The sequence below is a fragment of the Halictus rubicundus genome, chromosome 1 (genome assembly GCF_050948215.1).
Source record: "Halictus rubicundus isolate RS-2024b chromosome 1, iyHalRubi1_principal, whole genome shotgun sequence".
In the NCBI taxonomy this organism is placed as follows: domain Eukaryota; kingdom Metazoa; phylum Arthropoda; class Insecta; order Hymenoptera; family Halictidae; genus Halictus; species Halictus rubicundus.
This window is the reverse complement of record NC_135149.1, coordinates 1,239,027-1,259,419: the sequence shown is the minus strand read 5'-3', so window position 1 is coordinate 1,259,419 and position 20,393 is coordinate 1,239,027. Positions and strand designations below refer to the sequence as shown.

The following is a 20,393-nucleotide window of genomic DNA, read 5'->3' as shown; positions in this document are numbered from 1 at the left end:
GAGAGAATTGATTGGATTGCGTTCCAGAGTTGAAAGTGATCAAATTTTGAGATAAAATCATGAAAATTGAAAGTGGTATTGCATAAGAGAATCTTCTCTTCTTCACGACGAGGGTAATCGTCATCGAGCAATAAGTTTTACTGCGCTTAAAAGGCGAAACAAACGCGTCGTTCTCGGGCGAAAGAGAGAATAGCCGGTCGATCCCGTGGAACTTAGAAGCCAAGTCGTAAGCTTCTGTTTTAAGGAAACCCTTGCGCTTAATGCGTCGCTCTGACATCGTCGAAGGGCCGGTTTCCAACGGAAAGCAAAAGCGAGAGAGCCGTGCCTCCTCGGCCCTGGATCCTACGCTATTACTATCCACCGTTAATTCCGCGGCCGCGAAACCGACCCGTACCTCTATATCCCGATCAAATTCCCCGTATTTGGCTGCGTTCCATAAGAATCGACCCCCATACCGCCTCGCGTGCTTCCATCGCAACCTTCGAAATATAATGCACCGAGTCCGTTTCGAACCTACACAGGAGCCTTGTACCGAGGGTGAGCTTTCGTTCTTGGAATCAACATTCCCCTGGTGATATATTAGCTTGCACAATCGGCCCGGACGATTTTCGCTCGACGCGTTTCTACGGTACGCCAGCTTTTTCGGTTGCCTCTATCAAAATTCTTCTGAATCTGTAATTTTACTGATACAATCCCCGACAGTTTCCCTTAGCTGTAATTGCTTCATTCTATATAGCGACACGCTCCACGGTCCCGTTTTTCTGGCCAGAATTATTTTAGAGTTATTCCAAGGCGGATCATAGCATAATAGGTCGTTGAATTCATCTCGACACCAGCCAAAATATTGAGAAGTCTAAAATGTGTATCTTTTTTTAAATTTTTTCTATTGAAATTTATAGAAATGTGAATACCGACCAGCTTCTTTTGGAAATATTGTCTGCCAAATCATCGGAAATTTCTTCAAAAATTCAATCTCGGTCACGGAAGAACGGGTTTCTAGCCCACCGTGGAGCGTGTCCGCCTTTATTGGAATTTTCTTTCGGCGGAGAACTACGAAATTGGCTGTAGAAATTCCAAAACTGCCGGGATACTAGAACGAGCTGATAAGCGAGCACAAAGGCTTATTGGACAGCTGCTTCGAGACAAGAGAGATAGAGAGAGAGAGAGAGAGAGAGAGAGAGAGAGAGAGAGTCTTGTTCTACAATGGGCATTGTTTAAAATTCGCGTCCAAGTTCGCGCAACCGCAGACGCGCGGTTTTTTCTCGCTAATAATCGCGGTCGCGTGCAAAGATTTCTTGGCAGCGTCGGCACAAGTAAAAGTAGACACACCGCACTTCTTTGGACTTGTTGAGCGCTGATGTGTCTGACAGAACGATGCGAAACTGCGCACAATGGCTGGATCACACACTACGTTAATTACTCGTGTTGCTAAAAAGAGCAAATAAATAGAGACCCCGGCCCATTATGCACGGGGCCGGGTATCGGAACGCGTACAGGCGGTTATCTGCCGATAGAACGGCACGTGCAACCGATAATAATAGAACTGTCGGTGCATTCACACATACGGGGGATACCTGTTGTGTGGCGCGAGGTAAAGACACAAAGTTTCACGCTCAGGCACACTTCAATCATCGTCGGGATTAGACTCGGCGGAATCGATAAATCCGGTCGAGCCGACCGGTAACATGTAGTCCCACGGTGAGAATAGAGTATCTTCCGTGGGCGATATTAACCCTTTGCACCCGCGTACTTTCCTCGGATCGCCTAACACCACGGGACCCGGAGTGGTATCGTTTTATACAAAATGGTCTAGGAAAACCGACGCCCTATAACCCGATAGCCCTATAACATTTACAACAGAAATGAGCAGATCGTACGTTGGGTACTGACATTTTTAAGCAGAGAGATAAATGTCTGTGTTGCTCCTGTATATTGGAATGTGTGCAGACTATTTTTTAAGTTAACTCTTTTAGCGACAAACGATACGCTGTCAAGTTGGTTGCTTAAATTGATCAAATTTATCAAATTGATCCTACAACTGACATAGAAAATCTTGCACAAGGCAACATGGGCTAGGTAGTTTTAGTGCTCGGTAATTTTACTGTTACCAACTATTATAGCACATCGATCTAAACTTCTATGCTTTCATCAACTGCTCCGAACATTATTGACAAATAACCTCATCGGTTTGCGAAATAAAAAAAGACTTTGGAGTCTCTCCCCTTAATAGCCAGCGGGTTCGAAGTTAAAATTTCAGCCGCGGCGACCGCCGAATATCGATTATCGTTTCCGATAGAGCGGCCGATAAGATGAACGATAAAACACGCCTTCGCTCGGCTCCGCTCGGCGCGAACGGGTACGAAAGAAGGTTAAAAAAAGAGGAAAGAGGGGGTGGAGAAGAGGAGGGTGCGACGACGATTTAACCGTGACAATTCGATGCGCGAAGGAAGCCGTAAAGGTGGCTCGGTGTCGGTTACGACAGAACTACAAGTGGCAGGAAACGCGCACAACCGAGCGGTGTTCTTGATAACAGCTGATTATGATGAGCTCGCCTGGACGCTATACGCCTCCGAGCTCGAACGAATCACGTTGCCCGAACACGCGTTTACCTAGCCGATTATTATTACACACGCTTCCCGCCAAAAACCACGCTAACCCCACCAAGCCAATTGTTACGATACCACCCTCGACATAGGCGAATGACTATACCAACGCTCGTTCTGCTAACCAGATTTGAACTGCCACGGCTGACCACATGAGCACTAGAGGATGAGCGAATGCTTAGTTCTGAACTCGTTTCTGAAGCTGGGGATATTATTTATTATATTCAGGCTACGGATTTCATGCATTTGTGACAAAGACGAAAACGGAGAAAATATCGAACGGTTATATTGTCTGTGGCTAAATAAAACTATTAAGAGAAGGAATAAATGTCTATACAACTCCTAGTTCTTGCAATTGACTTGGAAAATGTTTATTTTGCGTAAAGATCCGCAGTCTGATTATAATGGATAAAAGTTTCTTTCAACAACGTTTTATCACTTCCTGAGCTTCCTTTTACATAGCCATTGGTTTTCTTTAAAAACTTGCATTTGTATTGTGTGCATTAATAGAGAACGAATTTTTGAGACAACCTAAAATAGATGCTGTGGTTCTGAATGGATGTGGAGATGATCTTCCCATTGAGATGATTTATTATTTCATTGTTATTACCGAAGACTCTGTATGCTTTTCTATATACTGTGAGAGAATAGTTGGAACGTTGTGCTTTCGCAATTTGACGCAACAACCCGTGAACAAATACACACGGAGATGCTGAATGTTGATTAAAAGAGGATTCTCTAGTTCGACATATGACGTTAAGCCTTAATTACTTGCTACTGCGTTATTATTGCTAAAAAGAATTCCGTTTTCCCACATATGTAGTGCTTAAGCTACAATAACAGGAAGATTTTGCTTCCGCGCAAGAATAGATCAGGGACACAACGCAGTAGATCGACGGGCTCTTTTTAATTTCGCGAGACGCCACAATGTATATTATCTCGCTGCGGATCGGAGTTTGTTTAGAAACTCCGTAAGATAAGCAGAGTTCATTAGTTGAAGCAACGTTCCGTGAGCTGCTGTATATCACGAGGATCCAACGACGTCATTATTTCGCTTAAATACCTACGTTTACTCTGAATTGAGTACGCGCAAAAATTTGTGTGTGGATGTGTGTGATGCGACATTTCGAAACTCGACGAGATAATAGGGGATCGCATGAATGGTTCGGATAATTGTATCAACACGCGTAAACTCAACGAGAAGAGTTAATTGGGAGCTAAGACAGATTAACCAGTTACTGTCTGAACTGTGATCGGAGCTGGGCCAGGGGATGGCTGCCTGGCATATTACTGTCATCAGTATGAATTGTGGATCTCCTGAATTTGCAACAAACACGAGCTGGAGAAAAACAAATCACAATTCAACTTGTTGTAAACTGGAGTTCCAGAGCTAGATGTTTGTTATAACTGAAGCAGAGCCAGCTAGAGATTTGTTGCTATTGGGTAGCTAGCTATCAGTTGCTCAAGGCATTAATTTAATACCGTTCTAATATTTTAGCACTTCCAAGTTAGACGTACGAATACACCACGATAGAATTTCCTACTTACTAAACTTACTAAGCAAGGAAACAAATTTATATTCGGTTTGTTACTATTGAAGTAAAGGTGGCTAAAGGTCTGTTGCGATTGAGGTAGCTAATTACCCCAAAGTGTTCGTTTCACAATGTCCAACCATTTAACCCTTCTGAGTTACATGTCCCGGTGTCCCACGCCATAATGTCGAACTGATGAAGCTGATCAAACAAGAAAACAATTTCGCATGTGTCGTTATTGAGGTAGAGATGGAGCTAGCTATTTCTCAACTTCTCAAGATTTTTCACAATACCCTATCATTTAACCCTTCCAAGGTGTGCACCGAAGGGACTAACTTTCCCCAGTGTTCCGAGAAAGGGTATTCCTCAGGGGCAGCTAAGGGCGGCCAAGCTCACCGAGACTCTTGCAATTTCGGGGTAGTTTCGCGGGCAGGTCCAGGGGCGGGTGCACGTGTGCGGGTCGAGGAACGAGTCCATCGAGACTCTCTATACCCTCGCTCGACAGTGGCACGGGTTTACGGTACACACTAAAAATAGCGGTACCCATAAACCAGCTCCGTTGAGAATCGCCACGAGATCTCGAGGACGTGGCGTACGCGGATGATCCGCGGTAACCTAATCATCGCTACGATAAAGACAGAACCCGGCGACAGCGGTTTAGCGCGCCGATAAGAGGGGAAACGAACGCGGAAAACAGGGAAAAAAAGAACGGGTCGCGAGAAGGAATTATCGGAGCGGCTGATTAGATTGAGGGAAAAGCGTGTCGCGTTAAAACGTTCCTCGTAAACCTAACACGGGATGGGACAGGGCGAACCGGGGTAGAGAGAGGCCCCTGCGACGATGGGCTAGAAAGTTTGCGAATCCCGAGCGACGGACGACGGTTGGCATGCAAAATACTCACGATATCCGTGGTAGCTCGAGTGACAGAAGGCTCGTCGTAACCCGTGACGAGATGGCTCATCTTCGGACGGTTGTTTACGCGACGGCGACACTCGGTTCGACGCGGAATCACCACTTTACCAACGGCCCATGCTCTTGCATTACTCTCGTCCGCGGATCTCTCAATCTGACCGTTGATTTTCACGCATAAAATCGTGCGATCACGCGTGCCTGCGCTCGCGGTCGATCCTTGGAATCCATGACAGGTACGAGCACGGGTATGGCCGTGGGCCGCATGCGCCGAACCACAAGTTATCACGCTCTGCCACCGAAGAGACAGGCGGCTAATACGTATACCCGAGAAACTACCGTTCGAATGAGAATTTTCCAAGCTACCTACAGCCACCGTAAATCGCACGAAACGGGGATCGTACCCTGGCGAACCGGAGCACACCTAGAGCCAACCCTACCACCAACGGCCACAGGGTGCCAGCCCTCCTACCTTCACGTTTCGCGAGCTTTTTGCGGGGAATTTGCTTGACTCTATTGTTTACCCCGTTTGCACGGATGAGGACTTCTCTTTAGCGAATCCTTTTCTTGAGGCAAAGAGAATTTTTTGTTTATTTTGTACCTACTTTTATTAGCTAAATATTGATAGTGCTTCGTTCCGAGTTCAGAGAAATGAGTGGCAACCTAGTTGAGTAAATTGTATTCGAAAGCTTCAGGAACCAGTCTGATATTTTACTTCATTGTTGACAATTATTTTCTAAGGGCAAAAGAAACTTTTGTTTACTTTTACTTTGTTTGCTTTTATCCTCTTGGCTAAATATTGATTACTTCGTTCTAATTTGAAAGAAATTAATAGCGACCTAATTGAGCAGGAACGAGTGTGATACTGTACTGTACGGTAGGCGGTTGTATCGCAGGTAGCTAAGGGGATTTCGATGGTTTTAGTCAGACTCCGTTTGCCCCTATTCATTCTTACACCTGGATCCCAAGGCATTTTCATTCAGAATTCTGTTGTTTATATCGCGGGTACTGGAGAGGATTTTAAAGGTTTGATTCTGATCTTTTTCTCGTTATTCTTACTTCCATTTGGTTCCTACAAGTTTCCCAAATTCGCAGAAAGTCAAGCAACTGTGAGTTTAACGCGGGCCAATTTTTATATTAGTGGACACACACCATTTATATTCATTTTTGTCTATTTCTATCAGTAACAATTACATGTGTAAATAATTATATCAGTAAGTTTCACATATACATACAATTTATTTTACACGTTTATTTTCCATATATAATCATTTTATATCAAAATCCTTGTTCCATTGCTTGGAATATAATAAACTAGGACATGCTTTTCAAACTTTAAAGGGAAGCAGAAAAGTGCATAATATTATTAACACAGATGAAAAATATACTATTTTATTTTCTAGAATTAAAATCTTATGCCCCATTACTTCCCAAAATAAGAAATAAATTACTTAAACTTTTACTACTACCAGATATGGACTTAATACTATCTTTGTACCATTATATTAAAAACTAAAGGCCTTAGAACTAAATCATTTGTACCACCAGAAAGAGTGATAGTATAGAAAACATGTAAAATATTTTTAGAAAGACAGACTCAATGAGTCCATTACGGATCAGACTCGCTAGAACCCAATAAGGTTGTGGCTCAATAAGATCTTGGTCCAACGCTAAACAAGCCTTGTCCGCTCTTACCCAAACCTTACAATCTTGATTTTCTAACTTTCTCGTAAGTATCAATATTATTTTGTTGATAATTTTTAAAATAGCTATTTACCTAACTCAAATTCAGCCATATCCTCCTTCAATTCTCCTAGAACTGAATAATCAATTAACCTTTACATTCAAATCATCAACAAACAACTTACGACTATGAAAAAACATTATAGCAACAATAACTCACCAAATTATTTCACACACATTGCTTCTCTTTTTCTTCAAGAACACTGGATGAGACCACTCTGCAGCCATTTCAAACTTAAACCCTGGTTAACCATGGTTAAACGTCATTAATCGCTACTTCTGGGTCGAGTCCTACTAAATATTAACTATTTGGTTAATACGTAAATTAAACGCGACAGGTTATTACAGGTTCGATTAACAAAAATGTCAGATTTATTTGTACTTGATGTACAGCCTAATTAATTCGAGATTAATATTTCCAATATCATGGAAATTGACATAGATCGATATCGATCAATTGTAGCGCGACAATGAAGTATTGCCAATAGACTTGCGTTGTCCTTGCTCAAGTTTGAAAGGAAGGAATAATCCCGCCACTTCGCCGCGATACCAAGAAGCCGTCAAGATCGGAGGAAAATCGTCGGAAAAGCCGAATAAACCTGGACGACAAGTTGCAGCCTTGATGAGGTGACACGTAAGAACACCACCGTCATTAATTTATCGATTGATTGCGGTCAGAAAAGGTTCTGACACCTGTTTTCTTGCGGGTTCCGTGCTCGAGCACGCAAGCTGTTCAAAGTAGCTACTTCAGCTATTTGTTTCGCGAACTGTTTCGATCTATTTAGACGGTATTTTACCTCCCGATCATTGACAAATATGATAATCAGAACGATCGATGCTACGAGAATAATCAACGTTGTAAATTACATATATACTTTATTATGCATATGAATTTTCACATAGAGAGACAGAATTCTTTCGTTACAATGAATCAAGGTATCCTCTATACGTTTTTTTTTATAGCTGACAACAAACGTTTTTCGATAATCTAATGATTATTCAGCGCATTTTACAATTATCCACTGATGTTCAACGTTGCTAGCGATTCTCTCGATATATTATATATTTATTTATATATATATATACTCGATACCGAAGAGGTGTTTTGGTTACCGTGTTTCTTTCTCGTCTCGTAAAAAAGGAACGAACCATCAACTTAAGAGTTACACAATGGTTAAATATTCTGCTCGTACAGAACGTGCACACTTCGGATTAAAATCTAATTGTAAGATCGATCTACGAAATGAAAAATCGTTTGGTTAGAGTAAAAAACTGAAATGGTCCTTCCTAAAATTCGATCCTCGAATAAAATGTACAAAAAAAAAGGGGGGGGGGATACTATTAAATACAATGTACACGCTAAAAATATACCTTACAAAAAAGCTCGGTCGACAAAAAAGATATTGGCACAGAAAGATTCTCTCTCTTTTTTTTTTGTTTTCCTCTTGGTATCTCGACCCGCTCTCCACGGTTTCGTAGTCGTTTCGACCCGTTTCGATCTGAGTATTTCAGAGTTTTGCTTGATGTATGCGCCGCGAAAGAAATAATATTTGTTTTAAAAAAGTCATCGTGTGTTTATGCATTGAGACTACTCATTTACAATTGATTGGGCGATTCGGTGACGCCATTAACATCGCGTCTCGTACAGGCCGCTCTTGCCGATGTATCTCACCCACTTGATTACGTCGTGGTCGGAGTAATTCAATTTGGACTCGAATACTTTCAAGTAGCGTACTTTGAACCCGGATGGTGCGAACGGTACCTCGAAGGTCATCGATATCGGCGGTCGTGTCCACTTTTTCTTCGTGTCCGTCTCGAGCAGATCGATCTCCGCGGACAGCTGAGTCTCCTTCATCCCTGGCATCCGCTTGATCTTCCATACAATCGCGTTCTCAGACGCTTTGTACTTCGCCTTCCCCTTCAAGCAGATCAATTGCACGCCCGCGGTGTTCAGAGGCGTTGGCACACGCACCTCTATCTTCTGGCCGAGCAGGGACGGCTTGAAATTCGATTTCAGCACCGCCTTCACCTCCATCTTTGTGCGACCCACCTCACGTACCAATGGAATGACACGGAATGGCAATGATATATCCTTAGTTGTACGATATCTGTAACACACAAACAAGTTTGGTTAGAAACTCTTCTAGTTTCTCGAGAGCTAGATAAAACTCACCTCATTAACTCGAATTCACCATCAGGCGGAATGAAACTAATGGCGTGTTCTGTCTCGAATTTACTAAGCTTTACGCATTGGTGGAATTGGCAGTCATCGATAACAACAACAGGCTTTCCAGACCTGCCGCCTGTAGGGTCATCACCTCCTCCTCCTAATCCACTGCTCCCTTTCATACCCTTAGCTTCCATAACAATTTTGTCGTTGATACCAAACTTGCATTCTGGCATCCCAGAAAGGTAGGACTTCATCACAACCTGTTGTGGTGGAGGAATGAATGGGAGTTAGATCTTGTTGTATTTTTGTTTGAATCTGGTAAGTAATGGATTTAGATAGTGACCTTTCCAGCAACATGTGCGCTGAGCACTTGGCCCTGAGGGCTCATTAAGAGATTCACAGATTCGAGTACGTCTAAGAACAGTTCATTGCGTCTATATTTGATTCCCTCTCTTCTCCAGCCAATCTGACCAGTCACTTGAGAAGTTATTTGAGCTTGTTCCTCTTTTGTGCCTGATTTCACTCCTTGTTGAGTGATGAAGGTCTTCAGCACCCCTGTATCGCAATTCTGTGGGTACCCAAAGTCCAAGATCTCTGCACATAAAATTCCCAGTTATTCCATGCTATAAACATCCGAGCAATTTAGTATGCATCAAGATACCAACCATCTAATAGCTCATAAATTAGCACAAAGTTGTTCTTAATGTTCTCTTCAGAGATCTTGCCAAAGTACGACTGCATAACATCTATGATCTTCAACAAGAACTCAAACACCATTGCTGCATTTACATTCTGCTTGGTCACAGCTGCCAACCAAATGTTGGCACGTTTTATGTGAAAGAAGGATGTTCTCGCAATGTTTGTGACTGGTGAGCGCACTTGCTGTCTGGCGTGAATAACATTCACACGAAATGCATCCACTGCATTCCTGCCAATGTCATCCCGGTAGACTCTGGAGATGAGCACCTCACCCTTGTGATTGTATACAAATAAACCCCCTATCATCTTGACAGAGGGCACTCCTTGCTGCTTTGACTACAACCAACCTGTGAGCAAAGGTTCATTAGTTGGTAATTAATTATTTAAGTGTGAATATCCACACAGGTTCACTCTGAGTGAAAATATTAAATAATTAGATGTTGATTTTGGTTCACAGACCCAGCGATTCTATAAAACATGATGGAAATTTTGTTTGCAAAGAAGGCTTACAAATATTGCTAAATAAAGTAATGGAGCTTGCAATAAAATATTTAGATGCTAGCACATTAGGATCCCAACGCACAGATTTGCAAATTTGGTAAAGAAGAAAGGAAGCCAAGTTAATATAATCAAGCTCCAACTGTTTATTTGCAAGGTAGAAATAGAAATATCTCTAAATAGTAAGTGGAGCTTGCGAGACAAGTATATGCTAGCACATTAGGACACACAGATTTGCAAATTTAGATAAAATTTTTAATATAAAAGAGGGAAGAAAATATGTGTACCCCAGTTCCAAATCTTAATGCAAATTAGGCCCAAAAATGTCTCCAAATAAAACCGAGGAGTCTGCATAAAACGCAGCATTAAACAATTGTTCATATATCAGCTTGAGCAACAAATATACCAAAAAACAGAGCAAGCTCCCGTTTTCGAATGGTGCACCGAAATAAAATGATCTTTAAATGCATAACCTTTCTCATATTTACCCGAGCCCGAATGGATTTTAAAAAGCGTCGAAGCACAGCATAGTTCGTTAACAAACGATAACTCAGTAAAATTGTATGAAACGTCCTCGGACGTGGACGAGCTTCGAGAAGATTGCGATGAAAGATTCAGATATTGGTATACAGAATTTCGCCGTCGCATACTCATCCGTGCGATATAACATAAATATACGTGTGCAAGATAACGCCCCTTTTCTTAAATGACATTTGAGGTTCTCTTGATATGTCTTGCAAACGGTTAGTATTATTGATCGGAAATGGAACTGCCTATACCGCAGATACTGACATTATCGAGCGTTCTTTGAGAATATTCTAAGACACGGCCGCACGCAAATAGAAATTTTGAGTATCGTAAATGATCACTTACGCATGACTCTTATTGCCGATAGTAAAAATAAGCGATACTAATTTGTATCGGCCTCCGAAATACACGGTATCGGTACCAACCTACTGGTACAAGTGCGAACTATCAAATGACGAAAGCAACACCCACTTTTCTGTACTACGTGTCTCAGAGACACATGCCGTTATAATAAATTATCGACATCATAGCAATCGCTAGTCACCAACCCCACGATTTTATTGCTTCGAAGTTTTAATACGCTTTGGAGCCGTTCCACTCACGAACGCAGCCCTTCTGCGTTTATAGGACAAATAGAGTTGTTGTATTGATTTCAAAACCGGTAGTTATACATTTACGAGCGGAATCAATATTTAATAAAAATCTAAGGAATCGCAAAAACGCGTCAGCGAGATCGCCAATCGGTTCCCACCGATTTGCGAAATCCCGCATGAACTTTCTGCGTTCCCCAAAAATCAAAACCGCTCGATCTGATAACAAAAACGATGAGCGGCGCAAGCATGCAATCGGCGACTTTTTAAGCGCCGGAGAATTCGTACATTTCATTTGTGAATGACGTAGCCCTTTTTTTACGAAATACAAAGTCCAAATTCTTGCTACCTGGGTATTTAAACATCTTTTCCAGCATCGGTTGATTAGTATATCAGCGTTTTATACCAACGCCTGCGCGCCGCTATACGTTTACGGGATGGTTGTGTGTATTTTAATATATTGTAAAATGTGAATTTGCATTGAAATATCGGCCACCGTGAGGATTATGAGACTGTAACTTAAGTGGCGACGATTATAATTATGGCAACGACTGACCAAGATGCGAATAACAATAACCTACCGTTGCGGGAGAATTTAGTAAGTTTTTATCGTCAATTAAGGTTATAGTTATTCTGTGCACCATTCGATCCATGTTCCGATATACATCTGCAAAAGTTCTTGATGCACCGATAAGCGCCGATCGTGCATATCGGACGGTTACATAAGCCGCCCAGGCTGCTAAAAAAAATGGACAGTTAATCAGAGATTCTTTTCTTTAAGGTCAAAACCGCTGTGGAATTTTTACAAAACCCCAAGGTAGCAAGTAGTCCTGTGGACCGCAAACAGGAGTTCCTCAGAAGGAAGGGCTTGACAGAGGAGGAGATTAGAACTGCATTTACATTAGCTTCTGTTGAACAAACTGCAGAACAAAATGTCATTCACAAACCAAAAGATTACACAGTGGTGCCAATGCCACCGGTTAGACTCTATCCGCCGTATCTCCAACAGCATCCATACCAAATATCACTGTTCCATAAAGTCAAAGAGTTCTTTAATACCACTGCTCTGATCGGAGCCACTATATATTGCTTGTACTGGTTCTACAAGGTAATCCTAACAAGCCTAGTGCAATGGATAAAACCAAAGATTGATCTCTCCCTTGAATTGCAGAAGTCTATTGAATTTTTATTCGGGAGGAAAAAGAAAAAAAGCATAAAGGATTCTGTCTCAGAGCTAGATAAGACTATTCAAAATTCTATGAAAGAAGTGAAACAGTCCATTTCCAAGGTGGAGGACGACGTACAAAAATTGACACAAAACCAGTTCATCGATCCGATGGTACCACAATTGGTACAAGAACTGAAACAAGATTTAGCTAGTCTTAAGTCTTTACTTTTATCAAGGTATACATCTAGAAATACTGTTAGGATATAACACCTGTACACATTATTCCGTACATACATACACAGATCACTGATTTAGGTGATAACATTTATTGCTATACAGGAGTTTGAATTTGCTTACACATCGCTATTCCGAAGATTTTTATACATACGATTTTACACAGTACGAGTTTCTTTACAAGACAGCCTATACAGATATGCATACAATATATCTGTATAAGTTCCTCGCAACACGTCGGGTCATTTTTATCTAAAAATACAAATGCTTCGTTTTTTTCGTTTTGGAAAAAAACGACTATATATATATATATATATATATATATATATATATATATATATATATATATATATTCGTTCGAGTTTGATCGGTTATAAAAAAAAAGAGTTGTGTAGAAAAAACACATATACTACTTTCGAACACCGGTTGTACTAGCATCGAGAATTGAGTGGAATACTGTTTCGGAGTCGAGTCACATTGTAGAAAAATTTGTTGTGTCTTAGGAATCATAGTGTCATTGGTATTTATCAGAGCTTTGAATTTGAAACAGAAAACAATTTCCGAGTGCGCCGGCATCTATACCGCCTTGGCAATTAGATGCCGCGGGTACGAGTCAGGAAAAACAGAGCGAACGGGAAGATGATGCTGGAAGTGGAAGTAGTACTAATAATTCCGATAGTTCTCTGGAAATGATTCGCGAGGATCCGCCCAAGGAGTGATCGAACGATATTCCATGAACGTCTATTCACTTCCATCACGAGAGTCTTCGAGATAAAGCCCGGATATTCTATGATAAGTATATCCGCCAGGAAACATAACGATAAAAAAAAAAAATAAAAAGAAGAAAAAGAAAGCAATGGAAACTGATCATGTGTAATATATATATATATATTGGGAATCGAGTGTTGCTGAATATTCTCAGTTCACCCAGTCGAGCGTTAATCTTTCATTGTTCCGAATGAAAACGAGCTTTTATTTCTAGAATGGGTACGTTTAAGGCTGCTTATGACACAAAGGGATACATGTAATACATCGTTTGTTCTTTTTTTTTTTAAACAATAATAATAATTCTTTTAAACTGGTGTTTTATCACTTCATCTTTCTTTAATAAGTACCTAGAAAAATTTAACATCGTTTCTTTTTTTTTACCCTTTGGTTTACAATAACAACGTCTCTCAAGTGTTTCCTCCAACTACCTCCTCGTTCGCTTTTTCCCGATCGAATACAGTCCATTTTTTTTAATCAATGCATCGGGGAAGGTATAAAAACCGAAAGAATAAGTACTAGGGTTTTTTTACAAACTAAATATGTACATTTTAATCGGTACTTAAATTTAGGGAGACAGTCGCAAATACAAAGAGCCACATTAAGCCACTGATCGTATTATTTTATACAACAGATCGTTCCTTTTCTTTTTGTTTGTTTGTTTGTTGTTCTCTCCGTTCGTGTGTGTTTGTGTATTTTTGTATATTTGGAACTAACGAAGTCAGATTAACCCTCGGAGATATACATAGAACTGTACGCGAGAAAACGGCATTGAAGACATACATGCATGTACATACAGGCACATTATGTACAAGAAAGAGATTTTTCGTATTTTTGTTCTTTTTTAGTGTGGTGTTGCGCGATCCTGCTCGTTTATCCTACATATCTAAATAGAAAATACCCATGGCTAATCGTACTTTGGGATCGATTACGCTCGGTAATTGGAGATCCGCGTGAGCAACTCGTTCGATACACACGCCAATAAATAAACAAATGTTTTCAAGGTACATACAATGTTTATTCGAGAGAACGAATCATCGTTTCTGCTAGTTGAATTATTGTGCACATGGGTATATCCTCGCTCTCTCTCTCTCTCTCTCTCTCTCTCACACACCTATTTCTGTGTCTCTTGAATGAAAGTTTTCCTTTTGTATGATCGACGTAAAACCAACATTTATATATATGTATATACGTACATGTATATATGCATATATAAATATGATGTGAAATTACACGTTTAATGGCTTAATTACACTGTTCATTCGCGCGATCCAATCATTCTGCAACAAACGCATTCCTCGTCGTAGTATGTACAAACTATATATAATATTCAATAGTACTTTTTGAATGGATTAAACAAGCGAACAAAGTATACAGTCGTACGTTCGGTTGTAACATCCTTTCACTGTTACTTTATTCGTCTATTTTTTATTCTTGTTTTCTCGCATTTTTCTCTCATCTCTCACTCTCGCGTTCTCTCATTCTTACTTATTCTTTCTCTCTCTCTCTGTCTGTCTGTCTTTCTTTCTCTCTCTATCTCTCTCTCTCTCTCTCTCACCCTCTCGCACAGATGCATTAACATCGCACACCGCATTTCAAATAATTCTAATCTTCTCTAAAATAAAATTTGATGAAATTAAATCGCCTCTTCTTAGTTCTTTTAATACTTCCTTTTTTTTATTAATTAAGTAATCAGGATAGCCGCCTCACTGATACAGTGAGTCACGGCGAAGTCCATTCGAAGTGTGACTTAGTACTTCATCATTGTTTCCGTTTACGCTACGCCCTAGATTCAATAATATTATTATATAACAGAAATAATTCGTTTAAAAAATATAACACTTTTTTGCTTCCTCCTCTATCTCATGTGTGGCAAAATAGCACTCGACCCTGCCGCGGGCACTCCCCCAGTTGAACTATACTTTTTGACATCGTTTTCAGAAAGGAACCAACACTCGGTTGAAACCCTCTTTACACTTTTCTTGAACAGAAAATCATTCTCGACTAATCAAGAAACATGACTAGGTCAAAAAAAAAAAGCGACGTCTCCTCAACGGTGTTAGAGGAGTGAGAAATTATGATACGAGAACGCAGCAGGGTCAAACGTCCGGTAGATTATCTTTACATAGAACAAAATTATTTAGAGTGAAACATACGAGTCTACAACGTTAGTTCAAGAACTCGATCTTTGGCAAATACATCTTTTCTACGAAAAACATTGTGTATATGTGTCTTTGTGTGTCGTATGCGTGTGTCTCTCTGTATACGCATGCATACATAGAACATAGGTACATATGTACACGTATCATTGTTGCGCACACGTGAACATAACGCAAAATATATCAGGATGTTTTTTGTGCTGACATAAATAGTTCGGTTGAAGGTCCCACTCCCTTTTTTGTTTTTATTTTTTCGTTATCTCCTCCTACACCTCTTTCTTCATCTTCGTCATCATCTTGTTCTTCTTAAATCTTACTCGCTACGGTACTTTTTTCTTGTTTCGTCGTTTAACGAGCGTAGAAAATGAGGACAGGGTAAAGGGATCATCGTTCTCATCATTCAGGCAGCATCCTAATGTCTATTATCCGTAACAATAATAATCCTAAATTAAACACGCTAAATTGTTTTTTCTTCTTCGCAGCTCGGTCTCTAATAAATCTAACGCACCGATCGATCCGGACCGTGCTACCAAGTATGATGTAAATGTAAATTCCTCGAAAGAACGGACCGCACGTCTTGCGTGAAACGGAGCGCATCCAAAACCGGAAGCAAGCTCAACAGAGCCGTGTCTCCCGCGTCGCTAAACCACGATTTGATTGGTATCGCGTTATCTGTTGGGACAAAAACAAACCAGCCACAATTCACCAACTATCCAAACAGCGTGACGCCTCATATAAGCTATCGATCTAAGGCAATAGGCTTCAAAATAACAACATTGGGTGATTCAACCAAGTTGCATCACCTAAACATCTACCTCATTCACTGTCTCATAGACGAACCTCTCAAAACTAAGCCGCTAAAAAACTTTTCCTCGACTCAATTCTTCATCCAGACTTAAAAATCAATCACTATTATATGTTCCTATAAACTGAATTTTTTTTAGTATTTATAAAATCTAAGGGGGCTCGGAGTGTTTCACTTTCAGCCTTTCAGATTTGTGTCTGAGCTGATGATGTGGAAGTGAATGTGTTAATAAGGAAAAAAGAAGTGACTAAATTACTGGAGGTAAGTTGTAAGTTCAATTACCTACTAAAGAGTTTCTTAGCTGTGAATTTTAAAAATTCTAGAATATATAGATTTTCTGCATTTGTGGCAACGGTGCAGACATTTAGGTGATTCTCCTTAGCTGAATCACCCTATACATTACACGAGTGTGTAGCTAGCATAACATCCAAGAAGTGCAGCTTCTATACTACAGTATTTGTATACACTACTCGGCCAAACAATCTTCTCATCTTTTCATTTATGTAAATTGATAAATTTCCTCTTTAATATTTGTTTAATCACCTGAGAGGATTTTTTGGCCAACCGAATGCGGTCTACAGAAAGTATGGTGATTATTCTTGGATGTTGCTCGTGAGAAGCTCTGAATGAGAAATAAAGTCTAGTCTATGGTACCTGCTGCACAGGGATTATTTAAAAAAAATGTACTAAAACAGCTGAAATTATTTGATCGCCGTGTGGGCGTACACTGTCCGGTGTTTACTCAAGCGGAGTAGCATTGGCAATTGATCGTATTTTACAGAATCCATAGGCCTGTATTCAGTGCTTGCTTACAGAACATCAACGCTGATAGCTGCAAATAGATACGGTTTTCGATCAGATTATACTGAGCCCTAGGTCTCTGGTGCTTGTTTAGCCGAACTATCCGCGAGAAAGGGAGACAGACAGAGAAAGAGAGAGAGAGATTCTCGTTTCTCGGAGCGAAATCGTGCAAAAAAAGTATGAATCGAAATCATATTGCACAATGGGAGTCGATATCGGAGTATCGGTGTTGCAGAAACATTGCAAAAATAAAAAGATATGGTCGTAGAGGTTTGAGACTATGATTAAAAAGTGTATTGCGTATGCGGTTTCTACGTAGAACACGTGGAGGCTATAATGCGATGCGTTACAATTTACGAGAATATGTATTCTCTATTTTTTTGGGCGGCAATTGTCTGCAAGACAATCATGATCGTTCTACTACTCACAGTTGTGCACATGTAAGCAAGTTCTGACTACAGGTCGTGATGCGCGGGTACACGATGCAACAACAGCGACGAAATCATAAACGCAATGGACATGAATATGCATATTAAATGAAATTTCATGATTCACGTGACCTACGCGCGATCAAATTTGCGTACAATTGTTGTATCGTGCGGCACGGAGGAGATTAAACAATTTTACGTTGGGCAAATATTTTCTTTTTTAGTTAATGTTGCGAGGGCTTGTTAGATATCGAGAAAGACAACTACATCGTAAACGGCAACGTTAATACTGTCGAAAAGGGGCAAATATACTCACGTGGGTAAGCTCTGTAGGCTCCAGGACTATTATCAAGTATAAAGACTGACGAAAGATCTCGACAAATCGCAGACAAGTCTTTAGTATAGGAACCCATTTCTGGTGTACAGTGTTGTCTATAATATCTGCGCCTTAGAATACCTCTGTTGTTATCTAACTTATCCGCAACAGCTGCTCCATAGATTTCCATGGAAGCAGTGAAGACCACTAGTTCATACCTGGAAGAAAGTAGCATGATTTTTTGCTTTCTAGAAGTAAAATTTACCAGATAAGATACGCTCTTATCTAGAGACAAGGTAAGTGCAAAGTTCAGAGCACGAACTTACCATTGACTAACAATGTCTAAAAAGAAATCTACATGTGGTCTCTTATGAACGAAAAATCTGACTGGATGTCTGTCTATCGTCACCTTGAGGACAAAATCCGGAGGTGTACCAGGCCTGACCGTCGGCCTTGCCACTCCATCGTGATGAGAGTGAATTAATGTTTCGTCTAGATCCAACACTAACACTTTTCTCCTAACTATACCTGCAAAAATACACTTAATTATGTAGAAACAATAATACCTTGTTTGCCAGATCGATCAGAGACCAACGATACTTACTAAGCCTGTGCCTCGACAATGGAGATAGTGGGAAGATTTCGTACTTAACAGGTTGCATTTGCGATATCTAAAACAATGAATCCACTATAACAAAGAAAAAACAAACCACTTTGCTGGATCCTTAGACTAGTCAGCGGTCTACCATGACAAAGTGTGCAACAATCAAGACTAAAAAGAGGAAAGATAAGGAAAGAAACAAAATTCGGTAGCATAAGATCGAACGTCCAGCCGAGGATGCACTACTGTTGGAAGAGGATGATGATTCCGCGGAAAATCGCCGGAAACGACGAGGGGTTCCGCTTGGAGCGAGAACGGGCTGGATGTATCGATGGGGGTGCATGGAGGCGCATGGGGCTTCGCCGAGCGGGGACGTAGCGGCGGCGGATCGGTGTGGCGAAACTAAAAACGGGCAAACTGAGGCGCGAAGCACCTACTTACGGCTCTAACCTGCTTCTTAAGGAGAAAGCAGACGCAAGTCCACACACGGGAGGCCATCAAGAGGAAAGCTCTCATCCCCATCTGCAATTGCTTCAGCATCTCTACTGATCGTCTCACCGGGCCGAAGTCCGGCAAACGCTTTATCTCCAGTGTCTCGTCTGCGTTTCACGGGGTCCTGTCCACTCTTCTGTGTTTCCCTTTCGGCGACACTCCGCGGCAAACGCGGTCCCGAGAAACCGTGGTGTCACTCTGAGAAACGACCGTCTGTACCCGTGTCCCCCGTAAACAAAAGGTTTCCGTCACGCACGGGACCGGTCGCACCGAATCTGAACAGTTAGAAGCACATTACGGGCCGACCGCGTACGATAGCGCTCAGCACGTGCGAACAGGCATTCCCGTATCTTGTCATGTTGTTGGCGAAATAGACGGCACGGATCTTTTCTCACGCACACCACGCAGCGGCCGCCATCTTTCGCACATCGACCCAATTTTTCCATGCGCTACGCTGGCGCGCATCGTCTTCGGAAAATACTGTTTCGCACGCGTGCAGAATTCACGCGGTTCGAATTTCCCGAGGGCGCGAGCAGCACGTGGAAAAATTTACGAGCACCGTCGACGACCGTACCACGTCGGCCGATCGCTGGACGTTGCATAATCAGTCCGACGAGCGAAACCGGCCGTCGATGACTATATGCCGAGAACGCAGCAAGCTCCTTGAGCAGCCCCTAGAAAAACTGGCCGTGGCACCTATCGAGAAAAACTTTTCCCTGGTTTTCCTCGGATGACGCCTGTTCACCACGGGGCGAAGGCTGATAGAAAAAAACAGCCGGCATGCGACTCGAGGTGCTTGTGCACAACGAGAGTTAATGAGTCCACTCCACAGACAGAGAGCCAGTTATCGCTGCGAAACCATGTTTACATCCTCCCCGTAACGGTGAAATCATCGAAAATCGCATCTGATTAGTTCTGAAAGCGTTACGAGAGCCGAGTTTGCGGTTTAACCGTGGCTAAAAACCAAACCACGCGGTCAATTCATCGCAACAAAGATGGCGGATCAGCTTATCCTCGCGTAATGCCGTCCCCGAGCAAGCTATACGCGGGAGATCACCAAAAAAATCACCAGAGTTGTCGCTCGGACGCTCGTGCAATTCCTGTTCGGTCACAACGACACGAGCGATAGGGAGAGAGAGAATGAGAAAGAGAGAGAGCTGTGCGAGAGCGGTGTTAACGAGAAAAAGGAAAAAAAGCGTTATACGTTCACCTGCTGCATCGTTTCTGTCGCACGCAGACTTACCGTAAAGGTGGAAATTTAAAAATAACTTTCACCGGGGCCTGTAAACTGTCCGGTTTATATGTATTTAAACGATGTATATGGTGAATGTCACGGAGATACATGTTGTTCG

General features: G+C 41.5%; 4 protein-coding genes across 15 annotated transcripts in view; 1 reads left to right on the top strand and 3 right to left on the bottom strand.

Moving 5' to 3' along the window:
- Camta (Calmodulin-binding transcription activator) overlaps positions 1-5,302 on the bottom strand; it is a 76,024-nt gene extending 70,722 nt beyond the window's left edge. For 4 of the 5 annotated variants that reach the window (XM_076804454.1, XM_076804366.1, XM_076804402.1 and 1 more), the window contains exon 1: positions 5,037-5,302. Coding sequence is in view for 1 of the 5 variants with exons in the window: in XM_076804529.1 (XP_076660644.1) it covers positions 5,037-5,096 (60 nt within the window). In the remaining 4 variants the exon portion in view is untranslated. The remainder of the gene's footprint in view (positions 1-5,036) is intronic. The other variant, XM_076804529.1, reaches the window with a different exon arrangement.
- A 2,341-nt stretch (positions 5,303-7,643) lies between these two features.
- Ap-2mu (adaptor protein complex 2, mu subunit) lies at positions 7,644-11,171 on the bottom strand. Of its 3 annotated transcripts, none has more exons than XM_076805157.1 (5): positions 11,028-11,171; positions 9,623-10,003; positions 9,301-9,551; positions 8,961-9,217; positions 7,644-8,895 (listed from the first exon to the last, which is right to left on the bottom strand). In XM_076805157.1, exons 2-5 carry the CDS (start codon positions 9,960-9,962, stop codon positions 8,415-8,417), a joined length of 1,329 nt encoding a protein of 442 aa, XP_076661272.1. In that variant the 5' UTR covers positions 9,963-10,003; positions 11,028-11,171; the 3' UTR covers positions 7,644-8,414. The 3 variants fall into 3 exon arrangements, with proteins under 3 accessions (XP_076661272.1, XP_076661282.1, XP_076661291.1); XM_076805167.1 differs by lacking the exon at positions 11,028-11,171 and adding an exon at positions 10,628-10,863; XM_076805176.1 differs by lacking the exon at positions 11,028-11,171 and adding an exon at positions 10,643-10,863.
- Positions 11,172-11,535: 364 nt separating this feature from the next.
- Pex14 (peroxisomal biogenesis factor 14) lies at positions 11,536-13,756 on the top strand. Its single transcript, XM_076805330.1, has 4 exons — positions 11,536-11,870; positions 12,054-12,380; positions 12,444-12,676; positions 13,225-13,756. Exons 1-4 carry the CDS (start codon positions 11,814-11,816, stop codon positions 13,391-13,393), a joined length of 786 nt encoding a protein of 261 aa, XP_076661445.1. The 5' UTR covers positions 11,536-11,813; the 3' UTR covers positions 13,394-13,756.
- A 581-nt stretch (positions 13,757-14,337) lies between these two features.
- On the bottom strand, positions 14,338-20,301 carry Dd (CTD nuclear envelope phosphatase 1-like protein dullard). Of its 6 annotated transcripts, none has more exons than XM_076805360.1 (6): positions 20,285-20,301; positions 18,991-19,316; positions 18,553-18,619; positions 18,275-18,476; positions 17,949-18,166; positions 14,338-16,270 (listed from the first exon to the last, which is right to left on the bottom strand). In XM_076805360.1, exons 2-6 carry the CDS (start codon positions 19,087-19,089, stop codon positions 16,125-16,127), a joined length of 732 nt encoding a protein of 243 aa, XP_076661475.1. In that variant the 5' UTR covers positions 19,090-19,316; positions 20,285-20,301; the 3' UTR covers positions 14,338-16,124. The 6 variants fall into 6 exon arrangements, with proteins under 6 accessions (XP_076661475.1, XP_076661458.1, XP_076661467.1 ...); XM_076805343.1 differs by lacking the exon at positions 20,285-20,301 and adding an exon at positions 20,252-20,270; XM_076805352.1 differs by lacking the exon at positions 20,285-20,301 and adding an exon at positions 20,111-20,222.
- Between the last annotated feature and the right edge of the window lie 92 nt (positions 20,302-20,393).